A 15,753-nucleotide genomic window follows, 5' to 3' on the forward strand; every position below is an offset into this window, starting at 1 on the left:
TTTCTCCTTTTGAAGGAGATGATCAATCTCTTAGATCATTGATGTGAGACATCAAGATACAGTATACAGGTGACTCATTAGTGAATGAGTTGACTGAACGACTCGCCGAGAACATCTAGTTGGTAATATACTTAACTGTCAAATAGAAGTTCTCAAGTGATATAGTACATAGTAGTCTCTTGACCTGAGGCATGAGTGCAATATCTTATATGTCAATAAAGATGTATTTAGACTTTTACCTAACCACGGTTCTTATTGAATTGTGCATAACGGTTCTTGTTGGGTACATCCCGAGACATAAGTAGATATTAAGATGCCAAGAAGGGATTCGTCTCTCCCAGTATATGGGTTGATGTCATAAGATTGTTTGATATAACTATAGCCGAGAAATCCTTGGCCAAGGTGAATAAGATAAACTGAATGTCAGTTTGATCTTATAGGTTATGAGTTTAATATCAATAAACACTAATCAAGCTATTAGGGTTTGACAGTTTTCCATACCCTAGGCTCAATAGTTTGACATGGTTTGACGAAGAGACCGGATTGTACGGTATCCGGACTGTACGGTATTATCATTGAGTGGTCCTGATAAAATTGGATAAGCATCTTGCAGACCTTTATCACAACTTATACCCGGGTGGTCTTCATGTGTAGCTAGCACCTCTGTTGTACTTATGGATATGATCCACTACCGAGTTTTTTAAGTTGGGCCCTAGAGTCACACCAAGCGCGTACTTGAATCCTATGAAACACAATTTATGGAGTGATGCGTATGATTGATACGCATATATGATTTCTTCCGGATACACATAAACGGTTATGTATATCGGTAAAATCGGAATGCTATGTGCTTAGGAAATGAATTCCAGTATTTTTCCCATAAAGTTAACTTTTAGTCAACTAGTTGACTTTTTGGTCAACAGTTGACTTTTGGTCAACTCTTGATTTATTTGGTCATATAGTGACTAATTAGTTAAAGATTGGAATAATACTATATACCGTATTTATGAAAACTGTATTAGTGATAATAATTTGGTATTCTCATTTATGAAATACACATACCATGTATAATGAGTCATGACATGAGTCACTTAGTGGTATGGTTTGAGCACATGGTTTTAAAATATAATGATTCATAAGATGATTCATTGCATGACTCACTTGATTAATCATTAATTTTTAATGATTCATTGCATGACTCATAGGATGAGTCATTCATATCATAACACATTTCACTCTATAAATATGAGCTCTTTTTTCTTATGGAAAGGTTAATGAAAAATTGGCTAAGTGGTTTTTTACATAAGAGAATAAAAGAGAGCTCTCCTCTTAACTTTAGCAATCTTTGAGCAAGAGGAAGTAGTAGGATTTTAAGAACCCCTGAGTGGATATCTTACCTTGTGTCTTAAGAAGACTCTCATTTTATCAAGCCCACTTAAAGACTTGGAGATCCATTACGAGGAGATTTTCTACTACAAGGAGCAAGAGCTAGGGGTTATTCGATCTTCCATCGAATCACGCTACGAAAGTATGACTTTCTAACTCTTGTATGCTCACTTAATAATAAGGATCATGTTAGATTTAATTAGACGATCCATATGAATATTTCATGCTCTCTACATGCTTAGTATTTTTGTACATATATGTCTTCCGCTGTGTATTATGCATGTAGACATAGCACGATTTCCTTCATAAAATATATAAAATTGAAGTTAAAAATCAACTTGAAAAGAATATTAAGATATTATGTTCTGATAGAGGTGATGAATATTTTTCTGATAATTTTAATACTTTTTATGAAGAACATGACATTATTCATCAAAGCACAACACCTTACACTCCCCAACAGAATGGTTTAGCCAAGAGAAAAAAAAAGAACTTTATAAGAAATGATAAATTGTATGCTTAATAATGCTAAGTTACCTTTAAATTTATAGCGAGAAGCACTTTACACAGCATGTTATATACATAATAGAATTCCCTTTAAAAAGTCAAACATAAGCCTTATGAGTTATGAAAAGATAGAAAATATAATTTGTCATATTTTAAAGTGTGGGGGTGTTTAGCTTATTATAGAGTTTATGATCCTAAAAGAATAAAACTTGGACCTAGAGCCATTAAAAGTGTTTTTGTCTGATATGCTCAAAATAGTAAAGCATATAGACTACTTGATTTATCTTCTAACACCATTGTTGAATCTAGAGACGTTGAATTCTTTGAAAATAAATTTTCTACAGATTCTAAGAATGTTGAAAATGTTCCTATTCTGTCTAACTTTAGTAATATTATTAGTTCTGATTTTCATGCTAAGGAAACTAGTACATCTAAAAAAATATTAGAACAAAGAAGAAGTACTAGAGCAAGAAAAGAGAAATATTTACCTTCAGATTTTATTTCTCTTGAACAAATTATTTTTCTTGTTAAAAGTGATATGAACAACAATATTTTAAAAATAAACATCCTATAAATTTTTAATCCAAATGATGATCCTAAAACCTTTATAGAAGCAATGTCATCTAAAAATGTTTCATTTTGAAAAGAAGCTCTCAATGATGAAATGGATTCTATAATGGGTAATAATACTTGGATTTTAGTAGACTTACCTTAAGGATCAAAGCTAATAGAATGTAAATGAGGTTTTAAAAGAAAATATCATTCTGATGGTTCTATTCAAGCCTTTTATGGCTAGATTAGTAGTTAAAGGGTTTAGTCAAAAAGAAGGCGTAGATTATTTTGACACATATGCACCAGTTGCACGCATAACATCTAGTAGAATTCTTATTGCTTTTTCATCTATACATAAATTATTTGTGCATCAAATGGATGTCATGACTGCATGTTTAAATGGAGATTTAAATGAGGAGGTTTACATGGAACAATCGGAAGGTTTTATTCTTCCAGGAAATGAAAGAAAAGCATATAAACTAATTAAATCTCTTTATGGTCTTAAACAAGCATCAAAACAGTGGCATGAAAAGTTTGATTCTATTATTTTATCTTATGGTTTCAAACATAAGTGTTGATAAGTGTATTTATTCTACATTCACTGATAAATATGGTATACTTATTTGCTTGTATGTCGGTGACATGTTAATATTCGGCACTAACATGTTTGGCATAAATGAGACAAAATAGTATCTACCTTCTATGTTTAAAATGAAAGATTTAGGAGAAGCAGATACTATTTTAGGGATTAAAGTTAGAAAATATAGTGAGAGTTTTTCTTTAAGCCAATCACATTATATTGAAAAGATATTGAACAAATTTAATCATATTGGTTTTAAAGAAGTTAACACTCCATTTGATTCCAGTGTCAAACCGATTGCCAATTCTTGTAGAACTATAGCACAGCTTGAATATGCTAGCGTGATTGGTTCTTTAATGTATACTATGCATTGTATTAGATATGATATTGTATTTGTTGTATGCAAATCAAGTAGATGAACTAGTAATCCAACTGTAGAACATTGGAAAAGCATTTCCAGAATTTTTAGATATTTAAAGAAAACCAAATATTTTTGTTTGTTTTATAATGATTATCCGGTTGTATTAGAAGGATAAACTGATGCAAGTTGGATGACTAATGTAGGAGACAACCAATCCATTTCTGGAATGATTTTTACACTTGGTGGAGGAGCAATTTCTTGGGCGAGAAAAAAACAAACATGTATCTCACACTCCACCATGGAATCTGAATTCATTGCTTTTAGCAGCAACTGATAAAGAGACTGAATGGATTAGAAATTTATTGCTAGATATTAAGTTATGGCCTAGTCTAATACCTCCTATGTCTATCCATTGTAATACTCAAGCCACTTTGCCAAGGGCTTATAATTGCATGTATATATAATGGTAAGTTTGGACACATAAGTCTAAGACATGAATATGTGAGACAATTGATACAAGATAGCGTCATAACATTTGTCTATGTTAAGACAAATAAAAACTTGGTTGATCCATCGACGAAACCTCTAGCAAGAGAGGTAGTAAGGATGACATCATGTGAAATGGGGCTGAAACCTTGTATTTAATATCACTAGGAATGGTAACCCGACTATTTACTAGAATTGAATTGGTTTAAAGGTTTAAATTGTTGTGTGCGGCGGAAGTTTCGAGGCAACACGAACAATAACTCGAGATAAATCACAACCAATAAGCAAATCATAATCATAGCAAGAACAACGAGTTTAACGTGCTTCGACAAGTTACCTACGTCCACGGGGCAAGGAAGGGGAAGTTCTTACTATTAGAAATCAAGAGAATACAAATAGAGTTACAAATCTCACCGATCAAACCCTAAAACAAAACTCTAGATCTCTCACAAATCTCCCACAATTGGATGCAGCAATTCTTTCCAAAAGACTGCTAAAAAAATGTCATTGCTTAACCCTAACTAATTACAATTAGAGTTATATATCAGCTCTTAAACGAACCAGGTCAAAAACCAAACTCAGCCCAAAAAAATATCTGCGGTCGATCGCGACGGTCGACCGAACCAAAAACCCGAGAGCAGAATCGATTACAGTCATGGCACGATCGACTGTGGCGGTAGACCGAATCTTATCCCGAGACCAAAAATCACCTACAGGATCATCGTTGACTCGCGGTCGACCGCCAGTCTGCCTGGTCGATTCTCTTGAACTTCCTGCTGCTTTTCTCGCCACTTCTTCATAAATGGGTAAAAATAATTTTCTGAAAGTGATCGATTGCTATTGACGCGTTAAGTCCTAAAAGATAATATCAATATCGTCCATTACGAAATAAGAGGATGAGTTGTGTTATTAATGAAAGTCTAATACATTATTGTTGTGTGTTGATTGTTGTGTGTTTTAAGTAATGGAGAACACATTTTAGACGTTTCACCTATCTGAACTTAGAAGTGATGTCGCTTCTTAAAAGAGCTAAAGCTTTGCTCTTTAAAGAGTTCATGAACAGGGAATAAGTACAAAGCCATAATAGCGCTAAAATATTAACTCTCACTAAAACAAGAGATTAGTGTATTTACAATATTCTTCGGTTCTATCACAAAGAGTAATTAGTTTAATGCTAATGCAACTAAGGACTTTGATAGAACTTTGAAGTGTTTGTACTAAGTAAATGTTTAAATTGAAAGATACCTCTGCATATGTATACTTGTCTTTTTTTGTACATATTGCATATTATTTTTAAATAAATATTTTTTTAAACTTTTTTTTTCCAAACAAAGTGGGATATTGTTAGTATTTGCTTGTAAAAACAATAGAGTTCCACACCGGATATTTGAGCATTCTTTTAGAGGTTTAAAAGCATTTAATGATTATTATGATTTGATAAATGGGTCAAATCATAGACTTCTAAACCCGCGTGCGGGTAGCGGGAATAATGTGCGGTTTTTAAATTTTTGAATTTTCAAAATGTCAACAGACAAGTGACTGTTGGAAGAAGACTTTTGAAAAGTGTCTGTTTTTTTCAAAGGGTTGTTTTGAAAAGTTATGACTATTGGAAACACATTTTCAAACCTATAAATAGTTTATGATTTCAAACATCTAAATTTACTTCTTTTTCAAAACTTTTCTCTAAAAAATATCTGCAATACTACAAACTTGTTTCACAACAAATTAGTGGAAATCTTTAGATTTGCTTGCTGAAATTTTCATTTTTTGTTGTATCCTGGAAAGAAAATTTACATTAACCTGAAACAATGGGGAAATTATTTCTTTAAGGAAAATGTTTTATGCTTTAGAAATTCTCTCTCCTTCATTATTTTACTAACAATATGATCTTGTAATCCTGCACATTAGAGAGACTTATAGGTCGAAAATTAGTAATCTTCTTGGGGTCCTTTATCTCAGGCAAAAGTATGATATTTGTATTATTTAATAGCCGATGCATATTTCATGAATTGAAAAAAATCATGGACTGTGATGTAGAACACACGACAAACATGTTTATGTCAAAGTGGGATAGTCGTAAGCTCAAACGCGGGCCCGGTCGATGAAAATAACTTGCTACGAAAAAACGGTCATAACTTTCAAACTGTACGTCGGAATTGGACGAATTATATAAAAAAATCGACTATCTCGACGAGACGGAGCCAACCAAACCATCCCGTAAGGGTTCGGTTTGTTTCCTCCGTTTTGCCAAATTTCATTACGGTTTGAGAGATATCTGTATTTTTGTCCGATTTTTACTATTTTTAGTAATGTTTTAGTAGTTTGTATTGATTAGGAAACAAATCCAATTTAATCTCAGATTTGACCGGTGGACTTTCCTAGTCATAACATAAGTAGTCTTTTTAGGAGTTTTAATGTTTTATGAATTCTTTTACTATTTTTGGTAAAGTTTGAGTCGTTGTAGTAGTTTGAGTCTTTGTAGAAGTCTTGTTTCTTTTTCTATTTAAGTAGAGTTTTGTAAGCCCTAGAGACATAACTTTTAATTAATAAAATTTTATTTTTTTTTCTTCAATATTTACTTCGTGGATTCGAAGCTCTTCGTGGATTCGAAGATTGTCCTTAATGGATTCCAAGACTACTACTTCTACGCTACGTCAGACTGTCCCTACAACATCATCAGCCACCATATCCCAATATCGTTGGAAGAAAAATGCAGGCATGCCCATTAAAACAAAAGGAACTGTAGATACTTGTATCCGTCAAAGTTGAAGGTATATCCAGTGTATTTTTGTCCTTAGCTGACAAAATTAGAGACAAATAAAGAATATTCAACTCTGCATAGTGCATATTATACTTGTATTTTCTAATACCAACTTGTAGAAAGTTGCCCTCTCTCCATGCTTGTATCTATAATAAGAAAACAAACACACCCCTAGGCATCCAAATCCATGCCTCAACTTGCAAATATAATGTTTACAATATTGTAAAAGGAAAAAAAAAATGCTTGTCTGATGCGTCATTAACACCCTTAAACAAAGTTTTAGTCTAAACCTCCATTTAATCATGATCCTCGCAGATCACGTGCACCATCACATGTTCATTTCTTTATTCATTTGGGTAATTATCACTAAACCCCTGATTTTTTTTGCGTATTTTGCGCAGTTCCTGAACTTAAAAGCTAGAGAAAATGCCTCCAACTTTTGAGAAGTTTGCAAAATCTAATGACCTTCCTAGTTTCACAAGATAAAATTATTTTCCAAACTAACCCCAATCTCATTAAAATCATAAAAATAACTCTCACCTTATTTTTTTTTTTTATTGTTTTTCTTCCATTCTTTCTTTTTTTGACTAATCATAGAATAAAATTTTTGGTTCAAAGCTTAATGAAAATTTTCAAATATTCATGAGGATTCTGTAGAACCCCTTAAAGTGGGTGATATTTCTCCATGGGTTATTTTGTTGGCATAATATATATACTTACAATGACATATGTCGCGATCAAATTTTTATTTCTATCATTTGATTTGCAACAAATATCTTCATGGGTGATAACTATATTTTCAATTTGTAAAAAAACTGCATCAGTTTATGCTGCCAAATTTTATGTATACATTAACTAAAAAGCAAAAAAAAAAACTAAACAACATCATCAAGTTAATGTATTCTAATTGAAAATAAATATGCATTTTCTACTGCAAAATATGGAAATCTAACAACTTTTTCGAAGCAAAAATATAACATATTTTGCAAATAACCAAACATTATATTTTGATTTAGAATTACATCTGAACAGAATACAAACGTATAAATATCCAAATGACAAATTTAATGTCCATTTCCAACAACAAAATATTGCATGTAACATTTTTTTGCTTGCTACAATATTATCTGCAATTATATTTGCAGCGTACCGAAACAGCCTCGATTTCCAAAGTGCATAAATGCTCTATGCAAATGAGCTCAACTTTAGGGGGTTTTCTTAAATTTACCCATTTCTTTATTCTCCTTTTGTTACCATAATAAAACAAAAAACCAAATCCCCCCGCATTTCTTCTCTTTTTTCTCTCTCCCTCTCTCTTGAAGCAACGAAGAATCGAAGCTCATCTCCGCCGTCCGATCCCGTTTCTCTCCGATCTCGTCCGTTCGATTTCTCCTCCACCCTCTTTATCCGATATTAATCTCCGCTGTCAAAGTCGAGAGAGAGAGAGAGAGAGAGAGAGAGAAAGTTGTTGGATAGATCTCCTCCGTTGTTTTCTGCAGAGCTAGGGTTTTGATCTCCTCTCGCCGCTTCCAAAGGTCAGTTCTTTTCATTGAAATGTCTCTCAAACCATCGAATTGAAGCCTGTGCAACCATCAATTAGGTCTCTTTGATCGTTTTATTTAGTTTTTTATGGTGAAAGATTAGGTTTTTAACCGTGTAACAGGGTTTGGCGATGGAGAACGGGGTTGCGGTTGTCAACGGAGACGATAGGGCTTTGAAATTCGAGTCAACGGATTTGGTGGAGGAGTCCAAGGGTTCGGTTAGGGATTCAGAAGGGAATTTGAAATTGGAGTCGACGGATAATGGATTGAATGGTTTAGAGGAGGATTCGGTCGAGGAGTCGAAGGGGTCGGTTAGGGGTTCGGAAGAGAATGACGAGTTTGAGGAGGCGGAGCTCGATCGAGAGAGCTTCTACACGCCGGCTTATCGACATATGGGTTCGGATTCGCAAGATTTGCAGGAAGCTGATTTTGATTCGGTGGAGAGCGCTGATGGTGTTGATGGTGAGGATGGGGATAATCAAGATCGAGAAGCAAAAGAAGTGGTAGATAGTTCGAATGTTGAAGAACTTGGTTCTGGAAATAAAGAAGAGGTTTTTGATACCAAGTTAAATGGCGTGGAGGTTGATCGTGTAACTCGTGTTGCTGAAGATCAGGAAGAAAAAGAAATGGTAGATGATTTGTGTGCTGTTGAACAAGAGGAGGTTATTCCTGATAAGACCGATGTGCAAGTTAGTGATCAGAGTGGTGAAGATCGAGAAGGAGTTGGTTCTGGAGAGGAGGAAGAAGTTTTTGTTACCAAATTGAATGGTTTAGAGGGTGATGATGTTGTTAAAGAAGGTTCTTTTGGGTCGAAGGATGTTGGAGAGAAAGGTTTCGAAAATGGTGACAAGGAGTTAACTGAGGATAAGCTTGACAATGGGGAGTGCAATGGTACAGTTTCAGATGAAGGGCATAATGTTCTTCATGAGATACTTGAAAATGGTCTCTCTCTTGTGGCTAGCTCAGATGAGATTTGTGTGGGCACTGCATCCAAATCTAAGGAACAAGCTCCTGCTGATGAGATTTGTGTGGAGGCTGTTACGCAATCTGAGGAGCAAACTCATGTAGATGAGAGGGGTGTTGATACTGGTACAAAATCTAAGGAACAAACTCATGTAGATGAGATGGGTGTTGATACTGATGTAAAATTTAAGGAGGAACTTCCTAATGAAAGTGTTAAGCATATGGTTAATGACTCGGTTGAATTGGATTCCACTTATGATGATCAGACAACATATATGCAGCGAGAAGCTGTCCATTCACCGTCACCTCTTTCTGTAACCGCTAATGGGATTACAACAAGGTCGTATGCTTCAGTTGTTAAGGAGAGTACACCTGATGGAAAACTGGAACAAGCCAAGGAAGATGGATCTAGTTGTGACAGCAAGTCTGAAGTGAAAGAAAATTCTATTAAGGATGATGATGACAAAAAGAGTATGAGCAAAGCGTCATCTTCTACTGCTCCTGTGCTTCCAGAAGGTTCTGGAGGCCCATCATTGCCATCTCGTCCTGCTGGCCTCGGAACTTCTGCTCCCTTACTAGAGCCAGGTCCTCGTGCTCTTCAGCAGCCAAGGGCTAATGGAGTTGCTCCTCAGAGACGATCCCAGGCTTCTGAAGAACCTGCTAATGATGATCCGGAAGATAATGATGAGACCCATGAGAAGCTTCAAAAGATTAGAGTCAAGTTCTTGCGACTCACTCACAGGCTTGGGCAAACACCACACAATGTAGTTGTTGCTCAGGTCCTCTACAGACTTGGTTTAGCCGAACAGCTGAGAAGAAACACAAACCGCCCGGGTGTGTTCAGTTTTGATCGAGCCAGTGTTATGGCAGAGCAGCTCGAGTCATCAGGCAGGGAGCCTCTTGATTTCTCGTGCACGATCATGGTCATTGGGAAAACTGGAGCGGGCAAGAGTGCAACCATCAATTCAGTCCTTGATGAAGTCAAGCTTCACACAGACGCATTCCAATCTGCCACTAAGAAGGTCCAGGAAATTGTGGGCACAGTTCAGGGCATCAAGGTTAGGATTATTGATACTCCTGGGCTTTATCCTTCCTTTTCTGACCAATGGCGCAATGAGAAAATTCTTCATTCTGTGAAGAGGTTTATCAGTAAGAGCCCTCCAGATATTGTTCTGTATTTTGATCGGATGGATATGCAGAGTAGGGATTATGGTGATGTACCCCTTTTGAGATCGATTACTGATGTTTTTGGGTCATCTATTTGGTTTAATGCCATTATTGTTCTGACTCATGCTGCTTCGGCTCCACCTGATGGTCCAAATAATACTCCTATGAGTTATGAGATGTTTGTGACTCAGCGATCTCATGTTGTTCAGCAAGCAATAAGGCAAGCTGCTCAGGATTTGAGGCTCATGAATCCTGTATCTTTAGTTGAGAACCACTCAGCTTGCAGGATGAATAGAGCAGGTCAGAGGGTTTTGCCAAATGGGCAGGTTTGGAAACCCCACTTGCTTCTGCTCTCGTTTGCTTCGAAGATATTGGCAGAAGCAAACACGCTACTTCAATTGCAAGACGCTCCGGCTGGAAGGCCTTTTGCTGCTCGTTCAAGAGCTCCTCCTTTGCCTTTCTTTTTGTCTTCTCTCCTTCAGTCGAGGCCACAGCTAAAATTGCCAGAGGAGCAGCTTGGTGATAGTTTTAATGAAGAGGAGGGTTTGGATGAGGCGTCTGATTCTGATGATGGGTCTGATGATTATGATGAATTGCCACCATTCAGGACTCTCAATAAATCACAGTTGGCCAAGCTGAGCAGAGCACAGCAAAAAGCATACTTTGAGGAACTTGATTATAGAGAGAAACTCTTTTTCAGGAAACAGTTAAAGGAGGAAAAGAGGCGTCGAAAGCTAATGAAGAATATGGCAGAAGCTACCAAGGATCTGCCAGTCGACCAAAATGAGAATGTAGAGGAGGAAAACAATGGTCCAGCATCTGTGCCAGTTCCAATGCCCGATTTAGTATTGCCCACCTCTTTTGATTCTGACAATCCTACTCATCGTTATCGGTTTCTAGACACTTCCAACCAATGGATCGTTAGGCCTGTGCTTGAGAACCATGTATGGGATCATGATGTTGGTTATGATGGTCTGAATGTTGAAAGATTACTTGTAATCAAGGATAAAATCCCAGTATCTGTTTCGGGTCAACTCACAAAGGATAAAAAGGACTGCACATTTCAAATGGAGCTCGCCAGTTCGATTAAGCATAGTGATGCAGGAGCCACCTCTTTGGGTTTGGATATGCAAACTGTTGGAAAAGACATGGCTTATACTTTTCGGGGTGAATCAAGAATAAAAAACTTTAGAAGAAATAACACAGCAGTTGGGGGTTCAGTGACTGTTCTTGGGGATTCAGTATCAGCTGGTGCTAAAATAGAAGACAATCTAGTAGTTAATAAAAGGTTGAAATTACTCATGAGCGGTGGTGTTATGGCTGGTCGTGGAGATGTAGCTTATGGAGGTCGGCTTGAGGGTACATTGAGAGATAAAGATTATCCAATTGGTCGAGCTTTGTCTACTCTTGCATTATCAGTTGTGGATTGGCATGGGGATCTAGCAATTGGATGCAATGTCCAGTCCCAGATTCCTTTGGGAAGAGGAACTAATGTTGTTGCCCATGCAAATTTGAATAACAAGGGGACTGGGCAAGTTGGGATTCGGTTAAATAGCTCAGAACAACTCCAGATCGCTCTAGTTGCTCTCGTGCCCTTGTTTAGACATGTCAAGCGAGTACTTTTCGGTTCTTCTCAGACTTTTGATTAGGTTGGAGGCAATAATCAGCTGCTGGAAGTACTTGAACTTATGCTAAAAGCCTGCTGGATGCTACTCCTTTGTTTCTTTGTAAGTTTTTGATACATGTTTCTCTTTTCTAAGTAGTATAAGCTTTCAGATGGTGTTTTCTACACTAGATCTTAGTTAGAAGAGGGAAAGTTTGATGTTCATTTGATGCCTTTGCGGGTATTTTTGTTTTGATTTGTATAACAGCTAAGTAGTTCTATGATTGGCCGCAATGTTGCTCTTGCGTATAGTTTTTTAAGCTCTGGAGAACTTAATATCCTTTATCTTATTGTTGAATACATCTCTTTTATGTGGGAATTATCTATTTCTTCAATCTGATTTACTTGATATTCGCATACATGAACCTTTACATTTCTTTATTACGCGCTATACTATTAGTATTATCTTGAAATATCATGCAGAATCTTTGCTAGTGAAATATTTACACGAAGCCTTTTGTTATATGAGAGTATAGCATATTTAAAATTAGACAGTTAGGAGTTGAGCACATGTTCCGTTAAAAGAATTTCCTTCCTTCCTGATTATCTTTGCTTTATTCGCATACACAAGTCCTTATTGGAGGAATCTCCCTTTTGAAGATTGTCCTTCATTAAGCATATACTCAAAACATAGGTATAATATCTTTTCCGGTTGATTAGAGTATAATAGCGATTGGTGCACTGCTACATGAACGCAATCTTGCTATTTTGGTTTATGCCATGATAGAACTGCAGGCTACTGAACGATGAGATATTCAAAGAAAAGCTCATATATGATCAGGCTACCAAATGATGAGACATGTAAACACAGTAAATTAGGCTTCAGTTATATGCAAGGATAACTAATGCATCATCTACATGGTTTTTTGCCCGAGTAAAATCTTAGGGTTCTGACTTTTCCAGAAAGGAATAAGGGTTAGGTTTCCCAGAATATATTTGGGATTAGATATTGGGTCCAGTTTTGGTGGGATGAGAATTGAATGAAGTGTTTGTTAGGAAATTAGAGGCATGACTAAGTTTTGGAGCCAGTGCGCTGTGTATTCATCAATACGCAAGACTCACTTTGGTGCCAAAACCCAATTCATGAATTTGATTATTGTCGAACGAGTCATTCTCACCAAGGTCATATTTTACTAAACATACTTAGGATTTAGGTTAGGGTCGTACCTTTTTATCTCTATTTACTTCTCGGTATATGTCTTGTAGGATTATTCCTTTCTTATGTTTGTTGTGGGTATGAAGATCAAATTATCAAATCAAATAGAAGTCAAATGACAGAATAGGCAAGTTATAATATAAGAAATTTTGTTAGTCACCGTTCTGTAGTTTGAAGATTACCTTGTATTGGGATCGATAAAATCTTATTTTAGCCCAAGAGTTTGGTTAGTTTTGATTTTGCTGATGACAGGTCCTTTTCAAGAGAGTGCAATTTTTTCAGAGATCATATATATAATGAAGTCCCAGTGTGCATTATTCTTCTCTTCTCTAAAGCACAATTCCTAAGGTTTGAACATAGGCAGCTTTCGAGCTTTGGTTGCTTGCTCAAAGCCATAAGCAATCTCAATCAACTTTGGTTCAGAACCCTTCAGTCCGCCAAAGCAAATACCGAAGGGAACCCCTTTTTCGCCGTATCCTGCAGGGACGCTGATCCCAGGATATCCACCAATTGCGAGAACGCTAGTGAACGTCGCATCGGCTGTCACCACTGCATCCAACTGCTTCTCTATCATCAACCTCTCCAGTCCTTGCTTTGATAGATGTGCCATTTTGGCTATGGCTCGTCGTTCGGTGGGACCCAACCCGCTCGTATTTTGAGCTTCCAGGAATACGGGTTGGCCATATTCTTCTACCCTTTCCTAGAATGAGTTCGCATTGTTGTGAGATTTCGTAACGTATGAGATGATAAATGTTATCATGTGTGCGTGTGTGTGTTTTTTGTTTTGGATTGATGATGGTACATCGATACCGTGTTTGTTATTGAATAGTATAACGTCGAGGAGAGATCTCATGGGTGATAGCGATAGATCGGAGAGGTATGCATTTAGTGATATCTTGAATTCTGCCAGCAATGTGAGTGTCCTCCCGCTTAGATTGTCATCGAGGATGGTGTCCACATTCTCTATTTCGAGATTGTCGACCAGTATGGCTCCTTTCTTCCTTTCAAAATTGTTTGGATCAAGCAAGTTTGAATATAGGCATTTTGCTGATGAAGAATATCGCAAGCGATAGGCATTTACCTCATCACGTCGAAATGCTCCTCAAAAATCTCTCCTTCGATAGATCCACGAGGAAACTCGAGGAACTTGTTTCTCAGAAGCCCTACCCTCTTCCCTCTCAATCCATCGGCCTTAAGGAATTGCCTGTATCCTTCTCGAGGTATGTACTTCAATGCTGCTCCGGTGGCCTCAGCATCCCTCTCGTCGAACCCTACGATCGCCTCCAATACCCGCACTGCATCAGACACTGTTCGACAAATTGGCCTGCAATCGAAAATATCCTATCCTCGTTAAAAATAAGGATTAATTGCAGCTAAGCATTCCGCATTATGATGTTGCGGTCATTCGTCCCTCAAAATAGGTTTAGAAGTAAAGCTAATCAATATTAGTCCCTTAAGTCCCTCGAATCCTAAGGGGACTTGCAATTTGGTCCCTCAATGACCAAAAATACCCCTAAGTTTATGTTTCTCCTGAAACTCGTTTGTGTTCGGAAAAAAAAAAACATTAGCTGATGGGTATTTTGGTCGCCGCGGGATCAGATTGCAACACCCCTTAGGATTTGAGGGACGATGTGAGCAATTTCAATGATTTGAGGGATAATTATCGAATTATCTAGGATTTTGGGGGAGTAGAGTCGGGAATGTTTATACCCGACGGTATCTTGTCTCGGCGATACAGGGATGACCCCAGCCCTGGCTGGTAGTGAGTCCAACCGTAGGCTTAATTCCCACCACTGAATTTGCCGCCGACGGACAAATTATGGACCCGTCGGTCTCCGTCCCCAGCGACGCCGTCACCATATTCGCTGCCACGGCGATCCACAGGGATCGGCTGACAGCACGTAAGGATTCTGTTGGTAGATAAAATGAATGGGAGATTAGAAGGAAATTTTTTATGTCGAATTTTACCGACCGAGTGAATTTAGTAGAGAAACCATCATACTCTCAGTAAAGACTTTCGTTCACACAAGTAGAAGGACTGAAATAGCTCTATTTATAACTGCCAAGCCATCTAAAAGTAATAAATTATATAAACTTAAAAATGAGAGTAAAAAAACGGCTAAACAGTGTATTTATCAAGCGATGACTTTCTCCAACAACAGTTACAGTTATGCCCCTCTTGCAAAATATGTGTTATAGTTTTCTCTAAGAAAAATAAATTTAGACCATTTGTTATCTATACAAAAATAAATTCTAAAATAAATGCTTCTCTCAGTCATGACTTAAAGAGATAATTCGTGTAGGAGACTGCAATAAAAAAAAGTAGCGGAGAGACAACGATATCCATTATAGCTTATTTTAGAGAATGGTCGTGATTTGTCTTGGAGTGCGAGTTAGAGATGAGTTTCAATTCAAGGGGGGGAGTGGTACATGCTAGAAGTAACTACTTTTTGACGGTGAAGAGAATCCAAATGAGCGGTGCTAGAAGTAACTACTTTTTGATAGTGAAGAGAATTCAAATACGCGCAAGTGATGTTAAAGATGCCGCGCATGCCCGTCCTTGCCCTCCGCGCGCGCTCCACCCGTTAGGCGCATCAAACGACCGGAAATGCATCCACTCGCTCATGCTC

The 15,753-nt window shown here is 37.2% G+C and overlaps 2 protein-coding genes across 2 annotated transcripts; one reads left to right on the forward strand and one right to left on the reverse strand.

Moving 5' to 3' along the window:
• On the forward strand, positions 7,913-12,286 carry LOC109826080 (translocase of chloroplast 120, chloroplastic). Its single transcript, XM_020393047.1, has 2 exons — positions 7,913-8,168; positions 8,297-12,286. The coding sequence occupies exon 2, from the start codon at positions 8,306-8,308 to the stop codon at positions 11,951-11,953; it is 3,648 nt and encodes a 1,215-aa protein (XP_020248636.1). The 5' UTR covers positions 7,913-8,168; positions 8,297-8,305; the 3' UTR covers positions 11,954-12,286.
• LOC109826950 (putative amidase ARB_02965) lies at positions 13,376-15,749 on the reverse strand. Its single transcript, XM_020393961.1, is given in 7 exon segments — positions 13,376-13,823; positions 13,926-14,124; positions 14,205-14,447; positions 14,834-14,880; positions 14,882-15,000; positions 15,003-15,033; positions 15,678-15,749. Coding segments are annotated over 7 exon segments (1,068 nt in total). The 3' UTR covers positions 13,376-13,466.

This window comes from Asparagus officinalis, chromosome 10, assembly GCF_001876935.1.
Source record: "Asparagus officinalis chromosome 10, Aspof.V1, whole genome shotgun sequence".
Taxonomy (NCBI): domain Eukaryota; kingdom Viridiplantae; phylum Streptophyta; class Magnoliopsida; order Asparagales; family Asparagaceae; genus Asparagus; species Asparagus officinalis.